Source organism: Pterocles gutturalis, unplaced genomic scaffold, assembly GCF_000699245.1.
Source record: "Pterocles gutturalis isolate BGI_N339 unplaced genomic scaffold, ASM69924v1 scaffold24214, whole genome shotgun sequence".
NCBI lineage: Eukaryota > Metazoa > Chordata > Aves > Pterocliformes > Pteroclidae > Pterocles > Pterocles gutturalis.
The window spans coordinates 12,857-26,493 of record NW_010133952.1 but is presented as its reverse complement, the minus strand read 5'-3'; the positions used below and the strand labels follow the sequence as shown (position 1 = coordinate 26,493).

The window sequence follows — 13,637 nt, the reverse complement described above, 5'->3', positions numbered from 1 at the left end:
CCTGTTGCACTTTGTGCAGCATGTTAGCTGGAGATAAATTCCTCACAGAAAAGCTAAACTAGACTTCTCTGGCAGGAAGACGTTGCCAGATGAATATGAAACAATGGCAAGCAGGAGAAGGAAGAATGAAGGATGGGTAGATTTTTATGTTGGGCGTAATGGCTAAGTTTTTAAAAGGTTAATGGTAATCTGGTGTTTACTGTAAGCAATCTTTTTGAGCAAAGTGGTAATGAAGGCTGTAAACGGGTCCAAGTTTGGCGTTTGTCCACTTTTAAACTGCCATTCAAAAGCCAGGGCCTTCCCAGCCTTTTCATCCAGCATGATGATTGGCACGGCCAACCATGGCACGAGCGTGTCACACCAACCCATTGGTCAGTGTTTCACCCAGGCTAAACTGGAGATTCTGTCTTTCTGCTTAAATAGGTTGCTTTTGGAACTAGGTGTGTTATGCAGTACAGGTATGGGAGAATGGGGTTGGCTTTTTTTTGAATGCTAGCAGCAGTCACTTCCTTTCCTGCAGCTGCTCAGAGGTTACCGGGGCAGGGTCTGGCCCCTCCCCGTGTCCTGCCGCCTGGCTGTGACCGTGTGCGATGTGGCATGCCTCCTGGTGGTTTTACAAAATGTGCCTCTCTGCTCAGTAACAGACTTCTCCAGGGTGTTAAGTAAGAGATCTTGCATACTGAAGGATCTTATTGAGAAGGAGAGGTTTTTGTGGAATTCTTGTTTTGTTTTTTTCTGCCCTGAGTGTCTAGATAAAATGTAGTTTATCAGTACACATGCTGTGCAAACTGGAGCCCACTCAGCCACATTTAAGTGATCATGTATGTCGGCTTTGAAAGGAATGTTGATTTTATATATAATTTTCTTCCTTAATTAGGAGAATTGTCTTTTTAAAATTGTGGGGACAGGGGTGAGAAGAGGGAAGGGGATGAAGAAAATTGAGTTGTTTTTAATAAGCAGTAAGAATCTTTCCCTGAGCCAGTGCTTTAGCTTGGTGAGAGTCTGCTTACATTCCGTAAGAATCTCTATGTCTGTGTAAATTGCATAAAATACTCTAAACTTAGTTTCCTCTCAGAGAAGGTCACTATGAGAATAATGTTCATAAATCAGTACTCTTTTATATGTGGTAACCACATAAACTCATAACCTTTTAAAGGAAGAAAAACATTTCAGATAGTTAAGTATGTTAATATGTTGCTTCTTCAGTTTTTAACTGAAACAGAGTTTCACAGATTGCAGAGCCTTAGGAGCTTTGCGGTTAGTTACTCCTGATTTTAGATGGAATGCACTCAGATGTTATCAAGAGATCTGTGAGTGGCCCTTAAATCTGTCCTTATGACAGACAGAAACTGAAATAACTATGTTTTTAAAATGTATTGATACACCACTTTTCAGTATACACATGTATGGAAGATGTTCATGGCAGGTGATTTAGACAGTTCTTTATGCTACTGGGTTTTCTCAGACTTATTGATTACAGAAGCTATATAACAGCTCATTTTTTTCTCCCAAGTGTAACTTACATAGAGCATAGGTTCAGCAAACATGTACATTCATGGCTGTTAACTTTTCCAGTTATTCATGTAGATTGTATTCAATCAATTTTTGTCTGATCAACTGCGGTGTACTGAGGAATAATAATAAATAAATAATTTTAAAAGAAACATCAAAGGGAGGGTTACAGTTCTGACAAACATAGCAGTACATATGGTCTCTGTATTGGAAGGTTTTGCTTCCCTCAGCTATATGACCCCCCCAACCTTCCTGCAAACAAAGAAAAACATATGTTGAAGATTGGATTAACTCTGACCTTTTGAAAGGTTTACATGTAAAAAGTTTTTGAGAATACCAAGGGGCAGTAGAGTTTTCTGGCTTGCCTTGTTACGTTTCCCATGTTGAGGATGAATTCTGCAAGACCCTTGCAAATATGCCTTTTTGTATAAAGTTAGTGCATGGCACAACTAGCTTGCATCTGTAAGAATAAATATTGAAGAAATATAGAGCAAATTATAAACACTGATACATGTTGAGTAAAGAGAAACTTGAAATACACAGCAGCCTTCCTTTAAGTTGCTGTGTGGAACATTAAACTGACTTGCTTTTTGGGGAGTTTTTGCAAAGTCAGTAGCTGTTCGATTTGACTTTAAGGCATTTTAAATAAAAACTGTCATCAAACTTGTGTATTGTTCTTAGAAAAGCCTGTCAAACTCCACTGACCTCAGTATTATTAGGATTATCAGGAAAATACCAGTTTTCCTTCATCCTAAAATACAAAACCTTTTATTTTGTTTTATGGTTTGTTCATGGTCTGTCATTCTGTGATGTGATGGACTGTACTGCCCTGTGCCCTGCCAAGTTACATTACTGAAATAAATGACAGTAGATTCAAAGATGAGTCAAGACAGTAGTGCAGTACGTCTGATCCACTGGCAGTGAAATACTTAAAATGTGGTGGGAAATCAGAGATACTGTGTAGGTGAAGTGCACTTAAATATTAATTTTATGTAGATTACAAACAAGGTGGCCAAGTGAAAACAATTGCTCCTTACAAAAAGGGGAGCAGAGGAGGTGAAGTTTTACTCTTGCTTTAGTCCCCACTTACATTTTGGGTCTTTGCTAAGAGTCAACAACATTAAAAAATTGTAGCTCTAATTAGAAACTGTTTTATTTCTGTGAATTTTTTTCAAGAAGCAATAATGTAAACTTGCTTATAAGTCATGTTCTTATTTTGTTGGCTCTTCGTGAATTCAGATATGCCAGTTACTTAAAAATACTGATTCCAAAGGTTTCTTTCATCTTCTTTGCTGGAAAAAGAAGACATCACTGCCAAGATACCACTCTGAGTCTTCTAGCCATGCTCATAATCTTCATCCCCAGTTGTTGAAAAACATTAGCTTATAAATATGACTGAAGTTATTCTCAGAAGTTTATTTTTTACTTAGCTGAGTAAAAGCAGTGACTCTTCCCGTTTTCAAGTTGGAGAGCAGAAGCTTAGAGGAATGCCTAAGATCCTAGCCACGTTCATTCATTTGACTGCTTGGTAGGTACATGCAGTGTCTGTCACTGGCATGCTCAGGGAGATGCACGAGGGGAAAAAGATCTTCAGATAAGAGCTGCTTCTTTAAGCTATTGCTTATGTGTGCCAGTGAGAGATCACCTTCAGAGCAGTGAGTATGTGCTGTGCTTTTAATATCTCATGATGGCAGCCAGAGCTGTTTGGAAATTCTCTGAAACTTCTCAGTATTATGACTTATGACCTGTGGAAACTGACACTTGTTGTGGGAGCAGAGGTGCTGAATTTAGTAAGAGTTTTCTGGACCAGAATGTAATTTCTTGTCAAATCTGAAAAAGAGGTAGAGACCATGAAGCTGTTTGTGCGAGCTGCCCTATTAAATGATCTACTTTGAAGCCATGTTGTTCTTTGTTGCAGTTTTGAGTATCTTCAGCATCAAATTGTTAGTTGTGCTGAATATGTCTGCCCTGTTGAAGCTGGTCCACTGTTGCAAATGTGTATTTTAGTACATATTAATTAGAATATGTACCTGACACTCATGTTCTGAAGTGCACTTGAATAGCTTGATCCATATAGCCATCTTGGCTGCTCTCTGTCTCAATCACTAATTTCATTATTTTTGCAAACTGGAACACCTCTTGCAGGAGTCTGGAAGCAGCAGACCCTAATACAGCCAGTGGATCTGCAATTAGTATGCTTAACTGGGATATCAGAGTTTGGGATGTCAGTGTAAATCAGATGTAGAAGTTTGGATCCATACTTCCTTCATATTAGTGGATGTGCTTGTGATGGGGCTGTTGGCTCTTCAGGGACAGAAGGAACAATGAAGCTATATGTGTTGGATTTATTATTTTAACGTATATTTTCTTCCTATGCTCTTCTTTCATCCTGTATCTCCTGAAAAGCATCACCTATGTGTGAAATAAAAACCATTTGTGAAATTGACTGGTAAGTAATTATCTACAGGGGTAGTGGATGGGCACAGCTAAAAGGTCTTTTTGCTCAGCAATCCATGTTAGGGTGAAACGAGAGTTCAGAGCAGCCAAAGCATGCTTAGTCCTTTTTCTTTTGTCTTTTCTTTAAGCACTGGATGTATTTTGGGAGTAGGACTTGTTCTTTCACTTATGAGTCACAGTAGCCAAACAGAATCACGAGTTCATGTGTCCGTTTCATTGCGAAAGCTCTGCAAATACCTGGACAGCAGTGAGGACCAAAGCAGATGGGTCCAGGAGGTATGACCAATTTTATTGCAAATTTTAAATCTTCCTTTTACTTTGTTGCCTCCCTTTAATAACTATAGACTTTTTACTGAAGCTTTGTAGTACCGGAATGCTTGTTTCTATTGTTTCTTCACAATGTATGGTTTTATATCTGCTGAAGGAAGCCATAGGAATAACAGAATAACCTGTTATGCTGCATAAAAATTAAAAAACTGCTTTAAAAGGTCAGACATCATTCTTTAAAGTATTTCTTTAATGACTTAAATTAAATTGTTGAAAGTTGGGTCCTGAGTAACTGGATATTGAGTGCTTCTCATATGCAGATGTTTACTGCTCATCTGATCTACTAGAAAGCTGACAGCAAGTTAATCTCAGAGAGACCCTTAATGCTTATAATTCCTCTTTCAGTATGCCTTCTGTTTCCTTCTTTGAAAGCTGCTGTCACTAGCTAATGTGAATCTTACACCTGTGAATGCTGCTATGGCCCCATTTGGTGTTCTCTTTATAACTATGTTTTGAAGATTTAAACTGAGCTCTGCTAAGTTTGAGCATGCATTTCAAGTTATTTTGCCAAGATATATCCTGTAAGTTTTGACATAGTCCATGCACTAAGTCTGTAACCTTGTTGAGGTAAAATTTTAGAAGGAAAACTGATGAAGTTGGATGATATTACAACAGAGAACAAGAACCAAAATAAGCGGGTGTTTTGCACAAAAAAAAAAAAAAAAAAAAAATAAAAAAAAAATCAACCCTGTACCTGATGTGTGTAAACCTGCAGCACCTGAAGAGCTGAGTTGCATAATCCTCTGTTTTTTTTTAAGGGAATTAGCAGAGATTGGTAGTTTAATTCTCTTTCCTCTCTTGATACTGCTCCAAAAGCTCTTTATTACTGGTCTTTTTAATGGAGTTTAATTTTTTTGGCAGTACATATGTGTTGGAGACTAGCGTTTTGCAGTTTATGGTTCATGCATTAAAATGACTTACAGCTGTGAAATCGTTTATCTCTCCCCAGACGTCTCAAAGTGCTTTACTGAACTTAAATTGGGTTCGGTACAGCAACTTCTGAGATGAAAGGCAGCAGCTGTTTAACATCATGAGATAGTTTGGGATGAGAATCAAAACCTTCCCTTTTCAAATAAAACCTCTGTAAGGAATTGTACAGGTTATTACACAAGTAAAATTTAGCCAGCACTCTAGAGTACTATATTTGTGAGATGCACAAGAGGCTCTTTCAGACCTATAAATATCTGGGATATAATCCTGTACTTGAGAGGTAACTTCGACCTTCTGCAGCAAGAATTACAATCTGAGCATTACTTGCTCCAAGTCAAATTGTTGTCAGACCTGCACAGTAGGTAGGTGCTCCCTAATTCCTTTAATAGTCATGTGTTCTTCTGTTGCTTGGCTTTGGTACAAAGGAGGTTAAACAGTTGTCCTCATTGCCCTGTTGAAGGTTCAAACTTCATTTCCTTATTCTCCATGTCTAAGGCTGAAGAACAGAAAATCAGTGTTGCTTGTGAATCTGTCTGCCAGGATGTGAGGCTGGTATCATGCACTGTGTGTGGGAGACAGTTCTATTACATGCTCCAATTCTGGCCTTGTGGATGTGCTTGTGACTCTGATGGGATCAAAGCATGCTGTGTGTGGTCACATAAATAATGATCAGATCCTGGTGTTGAATAACTGCGTTTGAGTGGAAGATCAGGAGTTTGATCTTCTACATGAAGCAGAAGTACTTCCAAGCTTTAGTTATATTTGCTTAATGTTAGCATCAATGAAGAATCTTACAGAGAGGGAATAAACATCTGAAAGTATAAATTGACAATGTCGTGGCTTTTTTGTCATGCTGGCACATTGCACATTGCTGCAGTGAATTAGACCAGACACTGGTTAACAGAATTAAATATTTTTTTTTCAGGTACTTGCCTATTCTGTAGCCTGTTCCTGTGTCTCTGCTTTCAGTGTTGGAATCATAGAAGCAGCTGAGGCTGAGGAGGCCATGAACAAGCTACGGGCATTAGTGGAAAATAATCAGCAGGTCATAATTCAGTTTGGGCTTTGCTTCAGTTCTGTTTTTCTCTTATATATCTTTAATATTGGATACTGCTTTATCAAGACTGTAACTACAAAAAAAATATATTGATCTACTTTCAGCATAAACTAACCGTGAGCATGTTGTATATACAATGCAGTTTACCAAGGCTACCACTTGATCTGTTGATGCATTGTCTACAGGTGTACAGCAGTTACTAGACAGTGAAATAAAAATATTTTGTATGTTTAATTGCATTTAGAAGGGAAGTTGGTACTTTTGAGTTCTACATGTCTTAGGTGCAGATTTTTCTGGCAATTTTTCTCTTATAATGTGTTTCTTTAGATTCTTTTTCTTGGTAGGAAAATACACCTGCTGTGCTCTTCTGAATTTTTAATTTCCCTTAGCCTCAAGACAGTGCATCATAACCACAGCCACACCTTCCTTCAGGTGTCTGTTTCATCCCTAGTGTCCTAGGGTTACCCTCTAAAAAAGTAAAAAATAATCTCTGTATTTTGATGCATATTCTTTTTTGTTAAATGCTTGCCAGAAAAAAAAAAAGGCAGGGGGGCAGGAGGAGTGGCAACCACTTTGAATCAAAGCCTGCTATTACACTAATTAACTGTTTAGAAAGTTTATTTGGAAAAAAGGAAGTCAAAACAAACTGCCTTTGCAACAGCTAAAATAAAGGCTCCAGAGCAATCTATGTGCCAAAGATCAGTTTTTAATCTCAGAAAATCCTGTGTCACTTGACATGATAAAATACTTGAAATAAGAAAACTTCCAGTATTTTAGACAAAAGTAATATTTTGGTAATTAATATTAAAAAGAATACAGAATCCTTTGAAATATCTGTTTTTTAATGTGTCTTTTTTATCTTACAGACCCATGGTTTTGCTTTAGCTCTAGGTGCAATAGTACATGGATTGTCAGCTTGTGGACATGGAAAAGCTGAAGACCTAAGTAACAAACTTATGTCAGCCTGGATGAAAATTGTTCTTGCAGAGGTAAAGGAGTTAGACTTCATATCCTGTTTTTTGCAGGGAGCAGGTGGGAGGAAGTGATTTTAAATTAACAGTAGGAACATAATTTTCTTTGCTATTGCAGGAGTCATGCTAGGAGAAGTTGGGACTATCTGAACATGCTGTTTGATTGATATTCGGAAGCAAAAATACATTTTGGGGCTGTTTGCTAAAGGAAAAAATAACAGTTTTTCTTCTGCTTGGGTGATTTATGGGAAATACTTATCTCAATGACATCTTAATTTGGACATCTTTACTAATATGGAACAATATTTACTAATATGGAAAATCTTTACTAATATGGAACAATATCCAAGGATAAAATCTAGGTTATTAAACAAAGATGCCTTGTGAAATTAGGTGCTACTTGTCAAAATTAGACCAACAGAATGGTGATTACAGTGCCTCAGTTGTTATAATAATTTTAACTTATCTCATTGTAACAAAATTTGCATGTTTGAAATCAAGCTCTAAACTTACACATTCAGATTGCAACTGAAGGTAAGTATCGATAAAGAAACAGTGTTTCAGAGTTGAATTGCACTGGCATGTTTAGTGGAATGCAAACTGCACTAGAAGAAAGGGATTTGTCAGGAAGAACTACGTGATGATTTCAGATTGAGGGGGCAGCTCCATATACAGCCTTCATTCACCAAGAGAGGGATGGATAATTATTCAGCAAACTGGAGTCTGACCTGAAAGGGTTGTTGGGATGAGAGGTGTACAACTGATAGCAGTCATGGTTTTTAAGTTTGAAGAAATAGGTGTTTTGTCCTCCAGTAGTGTTCTGTGGCCACATTGACTCACTGATCCTGAATTACGCTTCCAGGGTTCTCCAACAATGCATCGTCTGGCTGCTCTGAATGGGCTGGTTGCGCTGGTGGGCTCTGAAGCAGGCATGATACAGGTGAGAACATGAAAGCAAATGGTCCCTTTATCTCTTACAGAACTTTTGGTAGAAGGCAAGGTGGAATTCCATTGTCTGCATCCTTACAGAAGTGGTTATAATACAGGGGCATCCCATTTGTGCAATAGTGATTCATGTTGGGTATGAACCAAGCAGGATAGAATTACAATGTGTAAAATGGGATCTGTTCCATTTTCCCATCATATGGCCCATGTGCAGTGCCATTGGGGAAATGTTTACAGCCATGTAGGCTTTCTCCTTTTCTTCTCCACTCCGCATGTGTGCAAATGTAATCTGTCTTTTCAGCACCTGTTCTCCATATTGTTGTTTCTTTTTTCCCCCCTTATAAAATTCTTTTTTTTTTTTTTTGCTTTGTCAGCTGAAAACTGAGATCATTCAGTCCTCCCAGTTTCAAAGTAAGCTGAATGAAGTCATCAGAACCCTTACACAGGTAAGAAGATAGCCTCTGTTTCCTGCTTTGGATAATGCACTAGGGTACTGTGACACTTTGCACAAACAGGCCAAATCTGTTTAAAGAAAGTGCATAATGTCCATGTCCAGCTTGAACAAAGGAGCATAGGGAAATTTGTCTAACTAGTGGTTTATTGTCTCAACAGATAATCAGTTTCTCTGGGCAGATTGGCCTTCAGACAAATGCAGCAGGACTTCTGGGATGCCTTCATATGTCCTGTTTGTCTTCTACCCAGAACAGGGCATCTGGTAAGATGATTTATTATTGTTGCTTAATGAACATATAGAAGTAGCACCTAAGTAAAAAGGCAGCAATTAGACAATACAGGCTAGACATTGCAGCCCTATTAAATGACATGACAACCTTTGAATCAGAGACCTCATGGTCCTGTGTGCCAGATCCCTCCTATCTGCTTTCACTTACAGCGTCAAAGTAAGATTCTAAGTTGTTCTGGTCAAACTTGTATATTGCTTCTGTCTTTGTTCTTTTGTAGAATAAATTGTAAAGAAGTTTTGCAGTGTGTATGGCATGTGTGGCTGACATCTACATTCTCCTCTCCATGCCCTGAGAAATGATTAAACTACTCTTTGTTTTAGCACTTCCCAGTGTGTAAAAAAGCCATAACGAGCAAACTGACTTTTCAAAAGTATTTTTCTGGAAGAGGTCTTCTCTGGTTAGCTGAAGTAAAAAAAGTAGTGTTCTGCTCCCTTTCAGTGCAGCAATTAGCACAGAAATTCATATTCTGTTGATACATCGTTGCCTTCTGGTGTTGTTTCAATATCCGTTGGTACAATAAAGGCAGGAGTATACCTTTGATGAAATACCAGTATTAGGAGGGAAATAATCAAGTGGAAGCTGTTCACTTCAGTGTTAACCAAGTTGGGAACCAATAATATGAAGTGTGGATAAACTTCTTCATCACAGAAAAAAGATTCTTGGAGCTTCTACTTCTGTATAATCTTGGCATGTGTACCTGAGGATACATACATATAGAATGTGTCTGCTATATTAAGCTTACTAAGCTTTTGAAGGTCTCCCTTTTAAAGCATGACTCGCAGTGGCCGATATATTTTAAGAAAAGTTCTTATCCCTGGCTTTTCAATTGGTCAGTGAATTAGTTTTTTCAGATCTGGTACCTCTCACCAACACAAATGTATAGCTTGCCTTAAAAGTGGAAAGGCCAATGCATCTCCATAATCTTGTGGTCCAAATGCTTTGCGTTGCCTACAGAATTAGTTAGTCAAACATAGCTTGGTTTGGCCTTTGAATTTACATGGGAGCAGGAAGTTATAATTTCTGCTGACATGTTTCAGTATATAAACAGTCTTTTTGTCTTCACAGTTCCTCCAGATTTTAGCTACTTGCCTGAAAGCAGCTTTATCAGGGCAGCCATTGATTTTGCTGTTGAAAGTGGAAAGAAAGGTAAGAAGAGATCAAACTACAATATCCCCTGGGAAATTTGTTACGACTATAAAAGGTGACCCTAATAAACCACTTTTATTTGCTAAGATAACTTTTCTGAATACTAATTTGAACTTCACTAGTGTAGAATATTTAATCTCTAAACGAAAAATGGATTAACACTCAAAAGATAAGGTATAATTGTGTAGCTAGGGCTTTAGTTTTCTCCACTGAATTTTTATGGCTTTTTAAACCCTTTCCCCTTCCCTCTGTGTCTGTGAGGTGACGTATCTTCCCTGTGGGAATGAAAGTCTAATCACTCTAAGTGTTAGCATGTATCCTCAGGAATACTCCGTCATCAGGCAAACTTTATGCTGCCCCTTATTTCCATGATCCTAGGCTAAGATTTTCCATAACAGAGTGGTATTCAGATGGGTTACTGCTATGTATGATAAATTCAAAAGAACCTGAAGAAAGTATGCTCTTACATGAGGAGTGCTTGTAAAAGAGAGATGTCTTGGAGTACAGTGCTAAGGGAGATAAAGCAGAGAAGATTATTCCTGTGTGTAACTAAGTGAGCTCACTGCTGTCCTATGAAGCAAGTTTTGCATTCAATGGAGGTAAAAATTGCCCATGGCTTGTTTCAAGGAGGACTTTCCCTAAGTTAATTTCCTATGTTTTAAGTAACACAGTATGCAACAAAGGTTAACACCTGTCTTATAATTTTCGTGGCCTGCACCTACATGATGGGGAAAGAGACCAGTGTTGGAAAACTTCTCTGTTCTCCTACGAACAAATGCAAAACAGCTACCCTGTTTGATGAGGAATATCTGTAATTAACTCAGAAATTGGCTCAAGGAGAATGAACCAGAAAGTTTCTATTTATCAATAACAAAAAAGCCTTTTTTGATAGGACATTAATGTTAAAAATAAAACTGTTGATTACAGAAAAGAGAGAGCTAATTCTCGGGTACAAAAAGAAATAACAGAAATTTTATAATGCTTTTCAGTTCTTCACTACAGATTGGTCTTCAGTGCAGTGTTCACATTCTTTTCCTGAGCTGTTTAGCAAATGTGTGTGTATAAAATTCAGACTCTGATTTCATTTTCTGTTGTAGGCCCTGAATCTGTCCCAGCTGAGCTCATGAAAGTAGCACTGGGACCCATTGCATTAGTTGGAGAAAGCCATCAGTATCCACCTGTAAACTGGGCATCCATTCTTTCTCCTTTGATGAGGCTAAACTTTGGTAAGATTCATAGTTTTCTATTAAGTCTTTTGTACTTGTCACAAGACTTCTTTACTAACATAGCTTTCACTAACTTTAGAGCCCACTTCAGGGCTTGAAGTTACAGCAGGGATTGAAGAGTTCACTGTGCTTTCAAGACTAACTTTTTAATGCTTGCAAACTTATATTTGTGATCACTGTGTGGACACAATTTGTTTTAACTCAAGAAAGAGTAGAGAAGATCAGAGCTGAGACGTTTGGAGCAGTATTGGAAGTTCCCTAAAATACTGGTGAAATTGGACCAAATTTTTCATTTGAACTCTATACAGTAAGAAGAGCCCGTCATAAAACTCAACTAATTGTATCTTATTTTTAGTACCACTAAATGCTGGTTCAGTGCCTGCATCAGACACTGCAGGCAGCTTTATCACAAGCTTGAACTGCTCTGTGGTTCATCTAGCTATTGCTAGTCTGAAATACTTTCTACAAAATTACGCTGGGTGACAGAGAAAAGCATATCCCATCGTGATCCTGATTTTTTCAGTGATCCTAAGAGCATTTTTTCTTCGGGCTGGAGAGTAGCTTTGATCCTGAAGTATTGTGTTGGACAGCTTGGATAATGTTTTTCTGCTCGGTGTATCTCACTGTGAGGGTGGTGAGACACTGGAACAGGTTGCCCAGGGAAGCTGTGGATGCCCCATCCCTGGAGGTTTTCAAGGCCAGGCTGGATGAGGGCTTTGAGCAACCTGGTCTAGTGGGAGGTGTCCCTGCCGGCGGCAGGGGGATCGGACCTGGATGATCTCTAAGGTCCCTTGCAGCCCAAACCATTTCATTATTCTGTGATTCTGTATTAAACATTTTTACTTATACTTCAGCTGCAACTTCTGTTTTATTTGGTATTCTTGCGACTGATTGTAAAGTCCTTTGTAAGAATAAGTGAAAAAATTTCCTATACTGTGCTCTGGAGTCCTTGCTGATGCAAATTTGTGTGCAACCTCATGAATAGCTGAAACTTGTTAAATGTATGGATTTTTTTATTCCTGTTTTTCACCTAGGAGTCTTAATTTTGTAAATCAGGGGAATTCCAGAGGAACCAGTACGTGGGTTTGGGGCTATGTTTTTTTTGACTTCAGACAGCATCGTAGTCTACATTTCTATACATAATTTCTCTTTACTGTCTCTCTGTAGTGGTGTTGAAGTTGCACACCCTTCCCTAGATTATACATGCAAAAATATGTCTTGCTCTGTGCTATTGAGACATTTTTATGTTGTGCTAGAAAGTGTGATGCAAAACAGTTGTGTTATGACCTGACAGTCCACCTAGAAATGTGGCACTCTAACACACTTTTTCTGGAACAGCTACATCATTAATATTTTAATGAAAATTGCACTGTGTGCTCAATTCTGTTGGATTCTGTAGGTCATTGTTATTCATGTCTGAGAATTCATTACTCTGTTTATGAACCTTAAATGTTTCACAAATTCTGCTGTGAAGGTTGGTTCATCTGTAAACATATTGAACACTACAGATTGCTTTCCCATCTTAGAAGGTTTATTGCAGTTGTTGTTGAGCAGAAACCGCGTAACGTGGTCAAACTAGTAACCGTTTGTTATTCAATAGTGCTCTGAAGTGAACAATCATAAGCAAATCAGAATCTGTGTCTTAGCAGTCTGAGCTAGTGAGAATTTTTCAATTGGTTACTGAAATATCTTGTTACAATTTCACCCTCTACAAGTTCTTGTATAAGATAATTTATTTTGAACAGCCTGATGCTAGCCTCTTAAATCTTTGCTTTGTTCATGCAGTAATGTTAGTGAACTTCATAAAAGTCATGCTATATATATTGCCACTTCCGCTACTGAAAGAACATTTTAACTTGCAAAGCACCTGTTTAAGTTCTGTGCTGACATCTTCTGCCTGATGGGTCATATGCTAGTATAATACTTAAATTGTAGTTATGTTGCTGTAGCAATCGTGAACTGTATAGAAGACATGCCATTGCTCCAAGTACCTCTTCAACATATTCGTGACTAGTTACTCTATTAAGAAACAGGCTGTACTAGTCCTTAAGAGGACTTGAAAGAGAAACCAGTAAGGATTCCATAACCATCATAATCTCTATGTACACTTCCCATGAGTTAACTTGGAGAATACTGCAACCAAGCACCCAGAGCAGTAACAGTGACTAACCTCTGTTCTGTGACATACTATATGAACATAGGGTACGTGGAAGAGTAGAAACATGTGAACAAATGCTAATTACTCCTGCATTTAGCAGGAAGGAAAATTGACTTATTTCTCCTTCTCTAGATTAAATCTTCTCTTTATTTGGCAAGAAGTTTT

General features: G+C 38.1%; 1 protein-coding gene across 1 annotated transcript in view; it reads left to right on the top strand.

The window, feature by feature from the left end:
• Window positions 1–13,637, top strand: part of FOCAD (focadhesin) — a gene marked incomplete at its 5' end in the record, with an annotated part of 55,886 nt that overhangs the window by 32,546 nt on the left and 9,703 nt on the right. Inside the window, 8 exons of the mRNA XM_010081426.1 lie at window positions 4,098–4,245; window positions 6,152–6,271; window positions 7,150–7,272; window positions 8,117–8,194; window positions 8,574–8,645; window positions 8,812–8,914; window positions 10,008–10,088; window positions 11,186–11,314. Of these exons, the coding sequence (XP_010079728.1) occupies window positions 4,098–4,245; window positions 6,152–6,271; window positions 7,150–7,272; window positions 8,117–8,194; window positions 8,574–8,645; window positions 8,812–8,914; window positions 10,008–10,088; window positions 11,186–11,314 (854 nt within the window). The remainder of the gene's footprint in view (window positions 1–4,097; window positions 4,246–6,151; window positions 6,272–7,149; window positions 7,273–8,116; window positions 8,195–8,573; window positions 8,646–8,811; window positions 8,915–10,007; window positions 10,089–11,185; window positions 11,315–13,637) is intronic.